This window comes from Lissotriton vulgaris, chromosome 4_1 (assembly GCF_964263255.1).
Source record: "Lissotriton vulgaris chromosome 4_1, aLisVul1.2, whole genome shotgun sequence".
Taxonomy (NCBI): domain Eukaryota; kingdom Metazoa; phylum Chordata; class Amphibia; order Caudata; family Salamandridae; genus Lissotriton; species Lissotriton vulgaris.
Window position 1 is genome coordinate 619,026,797 of NC_141691.1, and position 16,680 is coordinate 619,043,476.

The 16,680-nt window shown below is 44.8% G+C and overlaps 1 protein-coding gene across 1 annotated transcript in view; it reads left to right on the forward strand.

Moving 5' to 3' along the window:
* The window catches only part of SUGCT (succinyl-CoA:glutarate-CoA transferase), a 3,450,745-nt gene that overhangs the window by 445,926 nt on the left and 2,988,139 nt on the right, over positions 1 to 16,680 (forward strand). The window contains exon 6 of the mRNA XM_086964866.1: positions 15,347 to 15,467. Within this exon, the coding sequence (XP_086820992.1) occupies positions 15,347 to 15,467 (121 nt within the window). The remainder of the gene's footprint in view (positions 1 to 15,346; positions 15,468 to 16,680) is intronic.

Sequence of the window (16,680 nt, forward strand, 5' to 3'; positions counted from 1 at the left end):
GGATATACTCTTGATGATGAGTCACATTTCAGTATCAGGGTGCAGTGTATATCAGCACCCTTGCCCCCACCTATACCACCGTCATTGTTTCCGAAACACTTGATGGCTTTGAGTTAAGGTGGACATAGGTTGGCCCCGCCGAAACCCCAGCGCAGAACATCCATCTAGGTCTGAGTCATGCCCACTCCTTGAGTTTTCTTGAACTAAACTTTTGAGTGTTATCAAAGGTGAGCATGTGACTTTAAGATCAGAAGAAAGAGGCAAGCGATGTGTAAATCACAGTACACAGGGTGCGGTGCTTCGGATTCTAAGCAATGGTTTGGGGTTCTCTTGAATCATTGAATCTCAATTTTAGGGGGGAACTTCTAAAACATGATTGCCTATAACCTCCATAGTCGCCTTAACTAACTGTGAATCTACCCTACTATCAGAGCCTCTTCACCACATTGAAAGTTGGAAAGCTGCAACTTGGATTTATTACCCATCTGTGTTGAGGCAGAATAAGGTGCCAGATCTTCGTAACCATTTATGTGATCGCGAACAAGTGTAATGTTGGGCTGGGAGGCCTGAACATAAAGGAAGGCTCCGGGGCAACCACATGAGTTACCTTTGCCGATAAGAAAGGAGAAACATTGTCAGAGTGCTAATTCTCTGGGATCTGCCTTTTGTTAGTAGCCCAGAAAGGAGGAGAAACTAAAAAGGGTGACCACCACTTCTAAGAGTCCTGGCCTTCTGGTATCCCAAACGGATATGGATGTCTGTCAAAGATTTTCAGGTTGTCTTCATAGGCTTGTATCATTGTTTTGCTGCTTTATGAACCAAAAATAAAAACATCCGCATTGATGCCGGGTGAGAGCTAATTTCCCAAAAAAAAGGTGTTTTAGAATTGAAAGAATCCACTAGATTGCTTGTGAAAACATTCTGCCAGGGCATGGTGTTGGCGGGGAAAAATATGATGTCCGTTTTACCTCTATGCAGCCAGTCGACTTGGTCTAGTATGGTGGTTTGGGAACTTTTATTTTTGTTTTGTGTGTGAATGTGTTAGCTGCAGTCTTGGAAAAGCCAGATAGGTATATAATGACAAGGAGTGGGGCCTGCTGCCGCCAGGAGCAAGGGGTGTCGTTTTAGAAGTTGCTTCCATTAGGCATTTGGTAATATGACAAGATAGAACTGAACCTTGGCAGGCTAACTTGGGAGAAAAGTGGAGCGTGCGGTGAGAAATTGGGCATGTATAAACGTGTTTTTTCTACCATATAGTTAGCTAGCTCCTTCCTAGACAATGATCTGTAGTAGGTAGAGATACCAGCCAGCTGTCATCCCATCTTTAACCAGTATATGCCAAGTCAAGTCAAGTCAAGAAATTTATATAGCGCGCTACATACCCATAGGGTCTCAAGGCGCTAGAGGGAGGGTGGGGAATTATTTGTCGAATATCCAAGTTTTAAGTTGCTTTCTGAATGCCAGGTGGTTCTGAGTGAGGCGAAGGTGAGTGGGAAGTGAGTTCCAGGTTTTAGCTGCCAGGTAGGAGAAGGATCTACCTCCCATGGTGGTTTTGTTGATGCGAGGTACCGTGGCAAGGGCTTGGCTGGAGGATCGCAGCTGACGGGAGGGGGTGTAGAAGGACAATCGTGTGTTGAGGCATTCGGGCCCAAGTTCGTAAAGTGCTTTGTGTGCGTGGGTTAGGAGGCGGAAAGTAATCCTCTTATTTACGGGGAGCCAGTGGAGGTTTTTCAGGTGACCAGAGATGTGTTCTTTACGCGGGATGTCTAGTATGAGCCTGGCTGAAGCGTTCTGGATGCGTTGGAGTTTATTCTGGAGTTTTGCGGTGGTACCGGCGTATAGTGTATTTCCGTAGTCCAGGCGGCTCGTGACCAGTGCGTGGGTGACCGTTCTTCTAGTTTCGGTGGGGATCCAGCGAAATGTTTTTTTGAGCATGCGAAGAATGTTGAAGCAAGATGATGAAATGGCGTTGACTTGTTTGGTCATCGAGAGTGAGGAGTCCAGGATGACGCCCAGGTTCCGTGCGTGGTCCCTCGGGATGGGGGCTTTTCCAAGGGCTTCTGGCCACCAAGAGTCATCCCAGACGGAGGGGGAGGTGCCTAAGATGAGGACTTCTGTTTTGTCTGAGTTCAGTTTCAGACGGCTGTGCTTCATCCACTTGGCTACTTCTTTCATTCCTTCGTGTAAGTTGGTTTTGGCGGTGTTAGGGTCTTTGGTGAGTGATAGGCTCAGTTGAGTGTCATCCGCGTAGGAGATGATGTTGAGTTTGTGTTGGCGAGCGATGGCCGCAAGGGGGCTCATGTATACGTTGAAGAGGGTGGGACTGAGTGACGATCCTTGTGGCACGCCGCAGATGACTTCAGAGGCCTTTGACTTGAATGGTGGGAGGCGGACTCTCTGTGTTCTTCCGGTGAGGAACGAGGTGATCCATTCCAGTGCTTTTCCTTGGATTCCTACATCTCTGAGGCGCTGTAGAAGGGTGCTGTGACAGACTGTGTCGAAGGCAGCGGAGAGGTCGAGGAGGATGAGGGCGACCGTGTCTCCATTGTCCAGTAGAGTTCGAATGTCGTCTGTTGCTGCGATGAGGGCGGTCTCAGTGCTGTGTTTGGCTCGGAAGCCGGACTGTGAGGAGTCAAGGGATTTGTTGGTTTCGAGGAAGGCGGCGAGCTGGTTGTTGACAGCTTTCTCAATGACTTTGGCCGGGAACGGAAGAAGCGAGATGGGGCGGTAGTTTTTGAGTTCGGTGGGGTCAGCTGTGGGTTTTTTCAGAAGGGCGCTGAGTTCTGCGTTTTTCCAGCTTTCCGGGAAGCTGGCGGAGTTGAGGGAGCAGTTGATGACATCTCGGAGGTGTGGTGCTATGATGGAGTCTGCTTTGTTGAAGATGTGGTGAGGGCATGGGTCAGTTGGGGATCCTGAGTGGATGGAGTTCATCAGGCGGATGGTGTCCTCAGTGGAGATTGGGTTCCAGTCATTAAGGATGTTCAGGGGGGGTGAGGGTCCTACAGAAGATTGGGTGGTTTGGTCTTCGGGTCGGTTGTCGAAGCTGTTGTGGATGTCTGCGATTTTGTTGTGGAAGAAGGAAGCTAGGGAGTCGCAGAGGGCTTGGGAGGGGGTGATGTCGTTGGAGTTGGCTGATGGGTTGGTAAATTCTTTGACGATGTTGAATAATTCCTTGCTGTTGTGGGCGTTGTTATCTAGACGGTCTTTGAATGCGGCTTTCTTGGCAGACCGGATTAGTTGGTGGTGTATGCGGGTGGCGTTTTTGAAGGCGTCCCTGGTGCTGGTGTTAGGATCTTTTTTCCAGGCCTTTTCGAGGGAGCGACAGTGTTTCTTCGATTTCTTAAGATCATTGTTGAACCAGGATGCGTTTTTGCTGCCTAGCTTGATTAGGCGTTTTTTCAACGGTGCTAGGATGTCGGCGCTGTTGGATAGCCATTGGGTGAGGTTGATGGCTGCTTGGTCGGGGTTTGAGGTGTGGGTGGGGGGGTTTAGTAGAAGCGATGAGGAGATCTGGTCGCTGGTGATTTTGTTCCAGTTTCTTCGCAGGGTGGGTTGAGGATTGTGGTCTTATTGTAGGTAAAGTGAACGCAGCTGTGGTCCGTCCAGTGAAGAGCTGAGGTGTGACTGAATGAGACATGTTTGCTGGAGGTGAAGATAGGGTCGAGAGTGTGGCCTGCAATGTGGGTGGGGGTAGTGACGAGTTGTTTGAGTCCGAGGTTGGCAAGATTGTCCAGAAGGGTGGTGGCGTTGCTGTCGTTGCTCTTTTCCAGGTGAAAGTTGAGGTCTCCCAATAGAATGTATTCCTTGGAGGGGAGGGCGTGTGGGGTGATAAAGTCAGTGATGTCGTCATTGAATTGTGTACGGGGACCTGGAGGCCGGTAGAGGAGGGTGCCTCTAAGTGTGGTCTTGGGGTCGGTGTGGATCTGGAAGTGAAGGTGTTCGGCGCTAGCGAAGTTGACGTCTGAGCTGGTTGAGATGCGGATGGAGTTCTTATGGACGATAGCGATGCCTCCTCCTGTATGCTTGATGCGGTCCTTTCGGATGATCTTGTATCCTTCCGGGATGGCTATGGTGATGTCTGGAGCTGATGAGGCGTTCATCCATGTTTCTGTTAGGAAGGCGACGTCCGGTGAGAAGGTGTCTAGTAGATTCCAGAGGTCGATGGCATGCCTGTGGACCGAGCGGGTGTTGAGCAGGATGCATTTAAGGTGGTTGGTGTCAGATATCTGATTGGTGTTGGTGGAGGAGGAGTTGGGTTCGGTGCCGTCGAACTTGCAGGAGTTGCAAGAGAAGGGTCCATGGGTGTGTCCAGGAGTGGCTAGGACGCAGTTGGGGGAGCGGCCGGGGTTAAGGGCTAGGAGGGTGGTGGCATCGTAAGTGATGTGAGAGGGCTGGGCATTACGGGAACCAGGGGGTCTGGCGCTGGGCGCGGTCCAGGCGCGGACGGGCGTAGACGGGCTTACCTTTGGCGCACCTTCGGCGCGAATGGGGCGCGAACGCTGCGCGTGGACGCTGCGCGTTAGGTCATTGGTCATAAATGGATGGTGGAGGGGGCGGAGCGTGGGAGGGGCAGCAGCTGGGAGGCGGTAGCGGGGAGGAGGGGCGGCCCAGGGAGCACCAACACAGACAAGATGGAGGGTGAAAGTGAAACTGAGGCAGGGGCAGCAAATGGGATCAGAGCGCCTACAGCAATGCGGAGCGGAGCGAGCAGCGCTAAATGCCAATACAGGTCAGATACAGTGTCTTCAAAAAGAGCCATGATGTGGTGCAAAACACTGCGCCACCACAGACAACACACAGCGCTACACAGAGCGAGTTAGGATGAATGCCCACACAGCCCTATCACACTGATACACAGCGCTATACAGAGAGAGCTAGCCTTAAATGCACACACAGCGCTAACACAGTAATCCACAGCGCTAGCAATGATACCCAAATGCGGTCAGTAGCAGTCTTAAAGCGTGGGCCCAGGGAGTGGGAGAGGGAGCGACCGTTCTGGAGCAAGTCCGGGCGGTCACAGTTGCTCAGGAGAGTTGAGGAGCCCTCTATTCGTGTGTGGGAGGGGCAGCAGCTGGGAGGCGGTAGCGGGGAGGTGGGGCGGCCCAGGGAGCACCAACACAGACAAGATGGAGGGTGAAAGTGAAACTGAGGCAGGGGCAGCAAATGGGATCAGAGCGCCTACAGCAATGCGGAGCGGAGCGAGCAGCGCTAAATGCCAATACAGGTCAGTTACAGTGTCTTCAAAAAGAGCCACGATGTGGTGCAAAACACTGCGCCACCACAGACATCACACAGCGCTACACAGAGCGAGTTAGGATGAATGCCCACACAGCGCTATTACACTGATACACAGCGCTATACAGAGAGAGCTAGCCTTAAATGCACACACAGCGCTAACACAGTAATCCACAGCGCTAGCAACGATACCCAAATGCGGTCAGTAGCAGTCTTAAAGCGTGGGCCCAGGGAGTGGGAGAGGGAGCGACCGTTCTGGAGCAAGTCCGGGCGGTCACAGTTGCTCAGGAGAGTTGAGGAGCCCTCTATTCGTGTGTGGGAGGGGCAGCAGCTGGGAGGCGGTAGCGGGGAGGAGGGGCGGCCCAGGGAGCACCAACACAGACAAGATGGAGGGTGAAAGTGAAACTGAGGCAGGGGCAGCAAATGGGATCAGAGCGCTTACAGCAATGCGGAGCGGAGCGAGCAGCGCTAAATGCCAATACAGGTCAGTTACAGTGTCTTCAAAAAGAGCCACGGTGTGGTGCAAAACACTGCGCCACCACAGACAACACACAGCGCTACACAGAGCGAGTTAGGATGAATGCCCACACAGCGCTATCACACTGATACACAGCGCTATACAGAGAGAGCTAGCCTTAAATGCACACACAGCGCTAACACAGTAATCCACAGCGCTAGCAACGATACCCAAATGCGGTCAGTAGCAGTCTTAAAGCGTGGGCCCAGGGAGTGGGAGAGGGAGCGACCGTTCTGGAGCAAGTCCGGATGAATCCAAATGTGTGCGGTCAGTACAGGAATGCTGACCAGTTGATTGGCTGGACAGAGGCTGACTGCACGGAGTAGTTTTTGACGTAAACTTGTCTCACTAATTTACAGCTGCCTAGAGGACTTGTAAAAATACAATGAACAGCATAAAAACCCAAGTCTGCAGAAATAACATCAGACCCAAGTAAAATGTTGAAAGCTGACTTAAGCCTTAGCTAGTCTTTGGGAGGCAGTAAAAGTGAAAGGGTCACACAGCAAAAGTCCCCTATGATTTATACTGCTGCAGGGGAAGCTGGCATGTTTAAATGTACTCTTTATGCTTACACTGCTATTCCAATAGCAGACTCCACCAGGTACTCTTACCCCTACATGCTCCTTTTAGTTCATAGCATTCTAGCGGTTACTTAAAGAAGACATTATAGTTCACATGCTTCACTACACTGTGTATTTAGCATTCCCATTAACTCTGGGCACTAAAACGTATTTTCGAAACAATTTGCGCGAATTGTTTTGGGCTCATTGAACAAATACAGTTCTCATCTTTCAGGTTATACCCGAGGATCTATAGTTAGGGTCAACCGCGTGACGACTGGAGCACATTACATGTTATATGTTTTAGCACATTATATTTTGAGATCTGTGATTACTGTATAGAAATAACTCTGTAGTGATACTAAGCTACATAACACGAGATAAGAAAAGAGACCGCCCAAAACTAAGCTTTGAGTTATGTTACAGAGAAGGTAAAGCTGTAACTAATCTGTCTGCCTTATGGGATGGAGGGGAAGAAGAAACTAGAAACTGAAGACAAGGAAATTAGAACATACGTGGAATAGTATGAAGAGGAGGGGATATAAACAGAGGCGTAGATTGGTCAGTAAGATTGGGGGGCGGGAATCCCGCTGGCATATAATGTCAAAATACATTAGACAACAAGCAGGGCTCATGGGAGGGATTATAGGGTCAGTGGAAAAGGAGACGAATGTGGATTGGTAGGGGTACTAAGTGAGAGAAAAAACAATATTTTGTAAGACATCCAACATTTTTGAAAACATTTAACTCGGAGAGGGAGAGAGTGTACACGTTTTTCTCTGTATGTAAAATTTCCATGTGAAATCTGTCAGACACCTCACCATACCTAACTGAAAGCACCTGTACCCAATTATTTTCCAGAAAATGCATTTAATATGTGGGTATAACACCACCCCCCACCAAAAGATGCTCCTCTTGATTATGGTGACCAGATTTTGAGAAGCAAAAACCCGGACAGGCCAGACATAAAAATAAGACCAAAGCCTTTAGACTTCTATATCTGGCCTCTCACATTTTTTGCATAGCCACATATATTGTATATGTGTGTGTGTGTGTGTGTATATATATATATATATATATATATATATATATATATATATATATATATATATATATATGCACTAGGCTTGTAACTCTGTGTGATATGTGTGTGTGTATATATATATATATATATATATATATATATATATATATATATATATATATATATATATATATATATATATATATATATATTTTTTTTTTTTGTGTCCGATGGAGAGCAAAACCTGGCTCCTAGATAAAAAGGAAACTGCGGGCGTGGAACCTTTTTTGGATGAATTCCAAGTGATAAAGGAAACACGCCAGAAACCTCAACAAAGAAATCATCCTCCCCCGCAACAAAATCAAAGAGGAGGATGGGGCGGGGCAAGAGGGGCAAGAGGCGGAACACAAGCAACTGCCTCACCCAGGGTAACGCGCAGTACTTCAAATCGCAGGAGGTAATAAAGCAGCCAGAAGAGAAAAATGTCATCAACTTGTCCAAAAGAGAGCTAACAGTTGATGAGATAAAAGTTTTGAAAAAAAGGACTGAGCTTCTGTCCCACCAGCGAGTTCAACCTAGTGGATACGAGAATTGACTTTTTTAGGTACATTCGTAAGCTCAAGTTAAAAAAAATCTTCCTTCTTCATCCAAAAGAAACTATAATAATGGAAGTTTTGGAACCTGACCCTCTCGCTAATTTCTTTTTAACTCCAACACAAGAAATAACTAACAACGGAGCAACCAACGTGCCTGAGGAAAATGCACCTATACGACAAACACGAGATCCTAGCAATATGAGGAATAAATCTAAAAAACTGCCGGTTGCACCACATGATGCAATAGATGTTTTTAATGATGCAGTGCTTGCGGACCTAGAGAAATTATCAAGCAAAAAAATGAATATGAAATCATCTAACATCTCTAGGAAAGAATGGGGAGCGATAAGATCCCTCAAAGAGGACAAAACCATTGAGATAAAGCCCTCTGATAAGGGGGGCAACATCGTGATCTTCAACAAAGAACATTATGAACAGGAGGCATTAAAACAATTAAGAGATGAAGAATGCTATGCCCCTATACAAAGAACGGAATATCTTAAAAGCATAATGGAATACCACGGAATGTTAGCTAAATGGAAAATGGAGGGTATGCTAAATGATGAGGAGTTCAAATATTTGCACTGTGAATCACCAGTGCTGCCCACCTTTTATCATCTTCCCAAAATACACAAGCACACCAAGAGACCACCCGGACGCCCAATCGTGTCCTCGATTGGAAGCCTGCTAGAGAACACGTCTCGTTTTATAGACTCTTATCTTGCCCCAACTGTTAAAGATCTCCCATCCTACGTGAGAGATACACAAGACTTTCTCCGTATAATGGACAACATTGCCTGGTAAGAGAACATGTTATTGATCACATTAGATGTGGTCAATATTTATACCTGCATAGACCATGAAAAGGGCCTAGAGGCAATCAAATGGTTCTTAGACAAAAAACATGAGAAATACAGGACACATAGTGCAATGTTATTGAGTATGATACGTTTTTGTCTGTACCACAACATCTTCTTATTCTCCAACCAATTATATAAACAAACAAGAGGTACTTCGATGGGCTCATGCTTCTCCCCCAGCTACGCAAACTTGTTCGTGGGCTGGTGGGAGAAGCATGAAGTATGGGAAGAGCAAAATGAGACATGGACTGACAATATTTTGATGTGGACCAGGTATATTGATGACCTTTTTATTATCTGGCGAGGCGATAGGACCTCAGCTGAGGATTATATCGCCAAGCTGAATAATAATACTAACAACTTGAGGTTTACTAGTACAATAAGCACTACTAATATTTGCTACTTGGATTTGGAGATCTATATAAAAGACAACACGCTCCAAACGAGACTCTACAGAAAACCCACGGCGGGAAACGCTGTCTTGCACGCAGACAGTTATCACCCGAAGAGTCTCGTTAGAAATGTACCCTATGGTGAGCTATTACGTTTAAAAAGAAACTGCTCAATGGACACAGACTTTCAGGCCGCAAAATCAGAGGCCAAACAAAGGTTCCAAAATAGGGGTTATTCCAAGAGCCTATTAGAGCAAGCTTCACAAAAGGCATCTAAAATGGACAGGAGGGATCTCCTAATACCAAAAGAAGTGCCCAAAAAGGGGGAGGATGTTAGAATGATCACCAAATTCAACACCAGATCAGGGGATCTTACTCACATCCTAAGAAAAAACTGGCCCATCCTCAAGACTGACAACGTGCTGAAAAAGCATCTAACACAACAACCCCTAGTAACATACCAACGATGTCAGTCATTATCTGATCATCTGGTCCATAGTCATTACTCGACAAAATCCAAGCCAGTTACTGTGTCCAATCTAAAAGGGTTTTTCCCATGCCTACGCTGTAAAGCCTGCAAGGGTAGTAGAAAAATTCTAGAGCACCCTAATAGAACAGGAGGAAATGGCCCCAACAGAAAAATCATGAAATTGTTAAATTGTAACTCTGAATTCACCATCTACTGTCTTGAGTGCCCCTGTAAAAAAAGATATATAGGGAGCACCGTCAACCCTACGAAGCTTAGAATTTTGGAACATATGCGGGCTATCATGAACAAAGATAGATCTTATCCGGTAGCCCGTTATTTTGCCGAACACCATCAGAGCAATAGAGACCTGCTAAGGTTCTACTGTATAGATCAGGTGAATAAATGAGAACGAGGAGGTGACAGAGAGAAGGCTTTGAGAATCCTGGAGTCAAGGTACATTATAGATCTTAAAACCATGACTCCATGGGGCCTGAACAACGACGAGGAACTGTGGGTCCATCTCTGATAAAAGTGCATGGGATCATGCATTTTGTGTAACAAATAGTGGTACTCAGGATTTTATACAAAAAACAACAGTTATTACTACCTTTGTATTTCAAAAAATCTCCCGCCCGCTTTCAAATGTAAAATTCTGGTGTAAAAAGTATAAATGCCCATACAGGGCTGCAAAACAGAAAAAAACAGTGACAATTATAGGAGGGTCTCAGATCTTTAAGGTTATGAGTAATTGGGAATATATACCCCAAATGCTAAATAATGAAAACTTATATGAATTCTAACATATACCTTGACCCTTAATAGTACCTAATTTGTCAATATTGTCATAACACCAACTGGTATGTAAATAGTGAAATGAAATGTTTGTTGTAAGATATGTTTTTAATGAGCACTGAGCACTTTACATTTTATTGCTTTAAGTCTTTTAAACCATGTATTTTTTAACAATTATACGTTACAAGATGGCCGCCACATTATACCTTCAAAGGACTTCATCTATGTCAACTATGTGGGTAGTGGCCAATAGGTTTAAAAGTACGCAAGTTTGCACAAACTAACTGACACTGATTAAGCTAGAGTAGCGAAACGCGTCTGTCGGGGGTGAAGGGGGGTTTGCATAATAAAATTTCTTAATTGGATTCCAGCGTGCTGGCCTTTTTTCCACTAAGAGAAGCGGAAAGTGTTGTGAAGATATATATATATATATATATATATATATATATATATATATATATATATATATATATATATATATATATATATATATATATATATATATATATATATATATATATATTACCTACTGGCGATAGCCAGTAGGTATATATAGTTAGGATTTTTTCTCTATGGAACTTTTGAAAATTCTATGCCTAATAACTTTGGCGTTTGTGGACGGAATTGGCTGAAATTTTCAGGAAAATGGCACATTTTGTTTCTGAGCAGCTCCTGGAAATTTGGGGGGGGGGGTTCGTCAAGGGGGGGCCGAGAAAAAAGGGGGGTCCCAAAACGTGTTTTTCCCATGTTAATTTCCATAGGGCGGTTGGCCTCACTTTTAGCCCGAACGGCTGAATGGATTTCCACGAAACTTGGCAAAATTGTAGGGACTGTTAGCCCGATGTGCCTTTGCTAGGTCTCAATATATGTGCTTCAGTGAATTTTGAGAAATTAACGTTTAAAACAAGATATATATCTGTAACAGCGCTCCAGGCAGCACTCCGGTTCGCGAACTTTTCGCGTATCGGAACTTTGCGAAGCGAAGCTGATTGGCTCTCCGGTGTCTGTCAACATTCTAAACAGTCTGGAGCGGCCGCCATCTTGTCTCTCGCTAGGATCGAGAGACAAGAGGAGGCCAAAACAAAGGGGGAAATGAAGGAAAGGGGGCAAGGTAGACCCCTTCTGACCCCCTAGGATTGATGAGGGGGATATTATAGAGCCACGCCGGGCCCAAAAACAAAAAAAAATTCCGATTTTTTCGCCGTAGAGACGCGTCTTGGTACGCGAACCGGGCAGCTAACCGGGCAGCTAACCGGGAAGCTAACCGGCAGTGTAACGGGAGTCTGAGGAGTAGCTGATTGGCTGTCAACATTGTAAACAGTCCGGAGCGGCCGCCATCTTGTCTCTCGGTAGGATCGAGAGACAAGAGGAGGCCAAAACAAAGGGGGAAATGAAGGAAAGAGGGCAAGGTAGACCCCTTCTGACCCCCTAGGATTGATGAGGGGGATATTATAAAGCCATGCGGGGCCAAAAAAAAAAAAAAAAAATCCGATTTTTTCGCCATAGAGACGCGTCTTGGTACGCGAACCGGGCAGCTAACCGGGCAGCTAACCGGGAAGCTAACCGGCAGTGTAACTGGAGTCTGAGGAGAAGCTGATTGGCTGTTATCATTGTAAACAGTCTGGAGCGGCCGCCATCTTGTCTCTCTGTGGTATCGAGAAACAAGAGGTGGAAAAAAAAAGGTGTAAATGAATGAAAGGGGTAAGGCAGACCCCTCCTAAACCCCTAGGATTGATGAGGGGGCTATTAAAGTTCCCTGCGGGGCAAAAGAAAAAAAAAATTGCGATTTTTCGCGGTAAAGGTGCTTCCTGGTACGTTAACCGGGCAACTAACCGGCAGCGTAACGGGAGTCCGACATATTGTGTTTTTTGAACGTTTGTGATATGTGCACGTGTGGATTTTGTCTAATTAAGGTTAAAAAAATATATATATATCTTTAAGCGTGTTCTGGCGCGCTTACGTTTTGGGTTTGGTTTGCGCTGCAGAGACGATACGTCACGGTTATGCGATGCATCATGAGGCGTCTCACGGGCTACGTGATACGTCACTTAATAAAGAATATATTTTACAGCTATAGATATTAGCTTTTAAAAAACCAATGAAATTCACAGAAAAAACCATAGGTTATAGACCATATATAGTTAGGAATTTGCATTTACAAAACCTTGAAAATTCACTGAAAAAACCATAGGTTATAGACCATATATAGTTAGGGATTAGCATTTAAAAAAACTTATTTTATTTGCACAAAACCATTGAAATTCCATATATAGTTAGTTGCACTAACTATATATCGCGGACCCGCAATCCACTGCTAATGATGTCACATATTACATCATTCATGACATGGTCAGTGACATCACTGATGACATCTCAAATGACATCACTGATGACATCACTGATGACATCTCAAATGACATCACCGATGACATCACTGACATCTCATTTGACATTACTGATTACATCACTGATGATATCATTTATGTGATAATACATCTTCAGACTCTAATATAACCTTAGATACACTCAGTGTAAACAGGCACTCACAGACTGTCACACATCCATGGAGTTACTCACACACCTAGTCAGTCATGCAAAGAATCAATCACACCTCCATTTCCTCAACTATACAGTTATACACACCTTACTTATTCAAACATATACTAACACATATTTACTCTCTTATACAATCCTTGATACAAGTTCACAATGATTCATACAGCCACTCTCACATTCACTGGCTCTTATGTTCAGTTATTTATATATGTCAACTCTCACATGGAGTGTGTTTTACATATGTACTTACTTTGACATGTAGAACTGAGATATCCATTCACTCACCAATATACTCATGCACACAGTCAACTGTCCATACAGCTGTTTCTACATGCACTTTTGAACCCATACACCTAGGGAATCAACTGCTCACACATCTCTGCACAGAGTTATACACCTCCCAGCCACCCACACACATACTCAGTCTCCCATACAAATACTTGGGCAACCATTCAATAACCCATATAGTTACTGATATAGCTACTGATTTAAACATGCAGCAGTTTACAGAAGAACATAAATAATGATTGCCAAATTAAGACACTTTAATCACTAACCCATGCACTCAGTGAGACACATTTAATCATTCTCTCATACAGTCAGTCATGCACCTACTAAATCCTTCATCCAGACACTTATACATCCACTCATTCTTCAATATGTAAGACATATTTTAACTTTACAGAAACATACAGTCACTGGGTCATCAGTGATGTCATCAGTGATGTCATTTGAGATGTCATCAGTGATGTCATCAGTGATGTCACTGACCATGTCATGAATGCTTAATATGTGACATCATTAGCAGTGGATTGCGGGTCCGCGATATATAGTTAGTGCAACTAACTATATATGGAATTTCAATGGTTTTGTGCAAATAAAATAAGTTTTTTTAAATGCTAATCCCTAACTATATATGGTCTATAACCTATGGTTTTTTCAGTGAATTTTCAAGGTTTTGTAAATGCAAATTCCTAACTATATATGGTCTATAACCTATGGTTTTTTCTGTGAATATATATATGTATCCTTTCAACGATCTCTTAATGATATATAAAAGATACTCGGACACCTTCCTTCTGCAAACAGCGATTTATTGCGGCAACAAACAACACGTTTCGGCGGTTAAGCCTTGATCACGTTCGAACGTGATCAAGGTTTAACCGCCGAAACGCGTTGTTTGTTGCCGCAATAAATCGCTGTTTGCAGAAGGAAGGTGTCCGAGTATCTTTTATATATCATTAAGAGATCATTGAAAGGACGTTTTTTGACTTCCGGTGTCCAGGCTCGGACCGCCCAACGACAGCTTCGTAAATCTCACCGGGGATCGTGGAGAGAAAATATATATATATATATATATATATATATTCCAGTGCTCTATCTCACGGAATCCAATCACCAGCAAGGACTCGGATAGACAAACGCGGAACCCATTTTTTCGTGCTTCATTGTTTATTCAGAATTGTTTCGCCACGCATCCGTATGCCGCCATGACGCGTTTCGGTCCGACCTGGACCTTGATCATATATATATATTTCTATGGCAGGATCGCTCCACCCTGAACTCCCCCTGCCCTCCTCTCCACTCGGTTTATGGCTGCCTACTCCTAGCAGAGACAAAAACATTACTTAACATTTCAGTCTTTAGAACTGCCTGTAAATGGAGGTATAACTTTCATTTCTGATTTACAGAATGACCTGACCTTTGTCCTGAAAACCGGGATGTTTACCTTTAATTAAGAAAAGTGTCAGGACACTGGGGCAGACCTCTAAAACTTGGGTCTGCCCGGGGAAATCCGTAACAACTGGTCACCCTACCCTGGATAGAAAACAGGAAAAGGTGATGGGGTACGCAGAGGAAGAAAGCAGGGCTCCAGTCGGGGTACCACGCGGGTGGACGGCATCCCCTCACTTATGTACCGGGAGCTCGATAACTGGAGCAAATGGAGCCACACATTCTTTGGCCTCTCTGGGGCGAGATCGGAGCTCATTCAGAACGCTGCTCATGCGCTGGCTTCTCTGATGCAATCGCATCTAAGGGGTGAGCTAGGGGAGGCAATGAGTCTGATGGTGCAAGCCAGCTTTTGTGACGCCACTTCCTGTCGTGACATCAGCGTCCCCCCACTTATTTTTTTAGGACTTGTCCCCTGGAAGAAAGTGATGTGATGATTCCGAGTCAAAGTTAGGTGTTTGGTTTATGCTGAACAACGCACCACTCTGTTGCTCATTTGTGGTCCAAATGTGTAGACATGTGCACACAATCACTTTTGTACTTTACAACTGTTCCAAGTATTCCTGAAAGGGAAGTTGAGCTAATAAACATTATCCCGTTCTCCTTTTTTTCAGCTTGCAGGCGTCTGTGACGTTTTTGTTGAAAACTACGTCCCCGGGAAGCTTGCTGAGATGGGCCTTGGTTATGAAGATATGAGCAAGATTGCTCCGCACATTGTTTACTGTTCAATAACAGGTACTGCAGTGGAATTACCTCAGTCTGACTTAGAAAGAGAAATGTGATGTTTCCATAATCCCCATTGATTTAGTTAAGGGGCCTATTCACAAAGGGCCTCCGCACTTGTCCTGTCAGGGGCCCGCACTCCTCGTGGCGGTGGCCCCACACTCATCCTGGCAGGGGCGCACACTCCTTGTGAGACCTCTGCAATAAATAACTGCAGTGCGGAAGTCTTGCAACGGGTGCAGAGGCTATTTGTGAAGGTTTAAAAATAAGATAGGGACATTTAAAAATGACGTTTGATGACCCTGCAAAACACAGCTAAATGGCAGCACCTCATACAGTTTTTGGCACCTACTTTGACGGTAGTGATTGTACATTTTATTTATTTACGTATTTTTATATAGCGCGTACCTTACCCGAAGGTGTCAGAGCGCTTTTCAACAGAACCAGGTACATTACATGAGGACTTCAGAGTACATAGATTACATATAAGATACAAAACAGACACAAGTCCAAACAAAAAAAAAAAAACTTTATAATGGTGTGTACAAAAGATGTGCAATTTGAACTAAGAGTGTAGATATAATCTAACAGTATTGGCGGAAGTGACCACAAAGAGTATTGGCGGGTGTTAGAAATGGGGGTCTGTAGTTGGCAGAGGTAGTTGCCTTTGTCCAAATAGGGACACTTGCTTCTAGTCATGGTGTGGGGATACACTTCTAAAAAAAACCCTGCCCACCCCCCAGGTATCTTGGCATAAGCAGACAGACTTATCACAGTATAAAGCATTTGTGAACATATACAGTAATCCAGTGAAAACACTACGAATGAACACCACACCAGTTCAGAAAAATAAGTCATCTTTATCTAAACCAAAACAAGACCAAACAACAAAAATCCACAATACAGTAATACAAATATGACTTTCAGATGTTAGAAATAGTTCAGTTCAAAGCAAATTGCAGATGCAACACTTTTCACACAAAGTTCCCGGGTTGCGTCACGCAAACAAACAAAACGGGCTGCAGGGAAGTTGATGTGTCGGTTCCTTACACTCAGGGAAGGTGATGTGTTGGTTCCTTGCTCTAGGGGAGGTGATGCATCACTTCCTGACTGCTGCGCAGGGGAGGTGATGCATCGGTTCCTTACCGGACAGGAGGTGATGCGTCAGTTTCTTACTGCGTGGGGGGTGATGCGTCGGTTTCTTACTGCGTCCCCCAAAAATGCA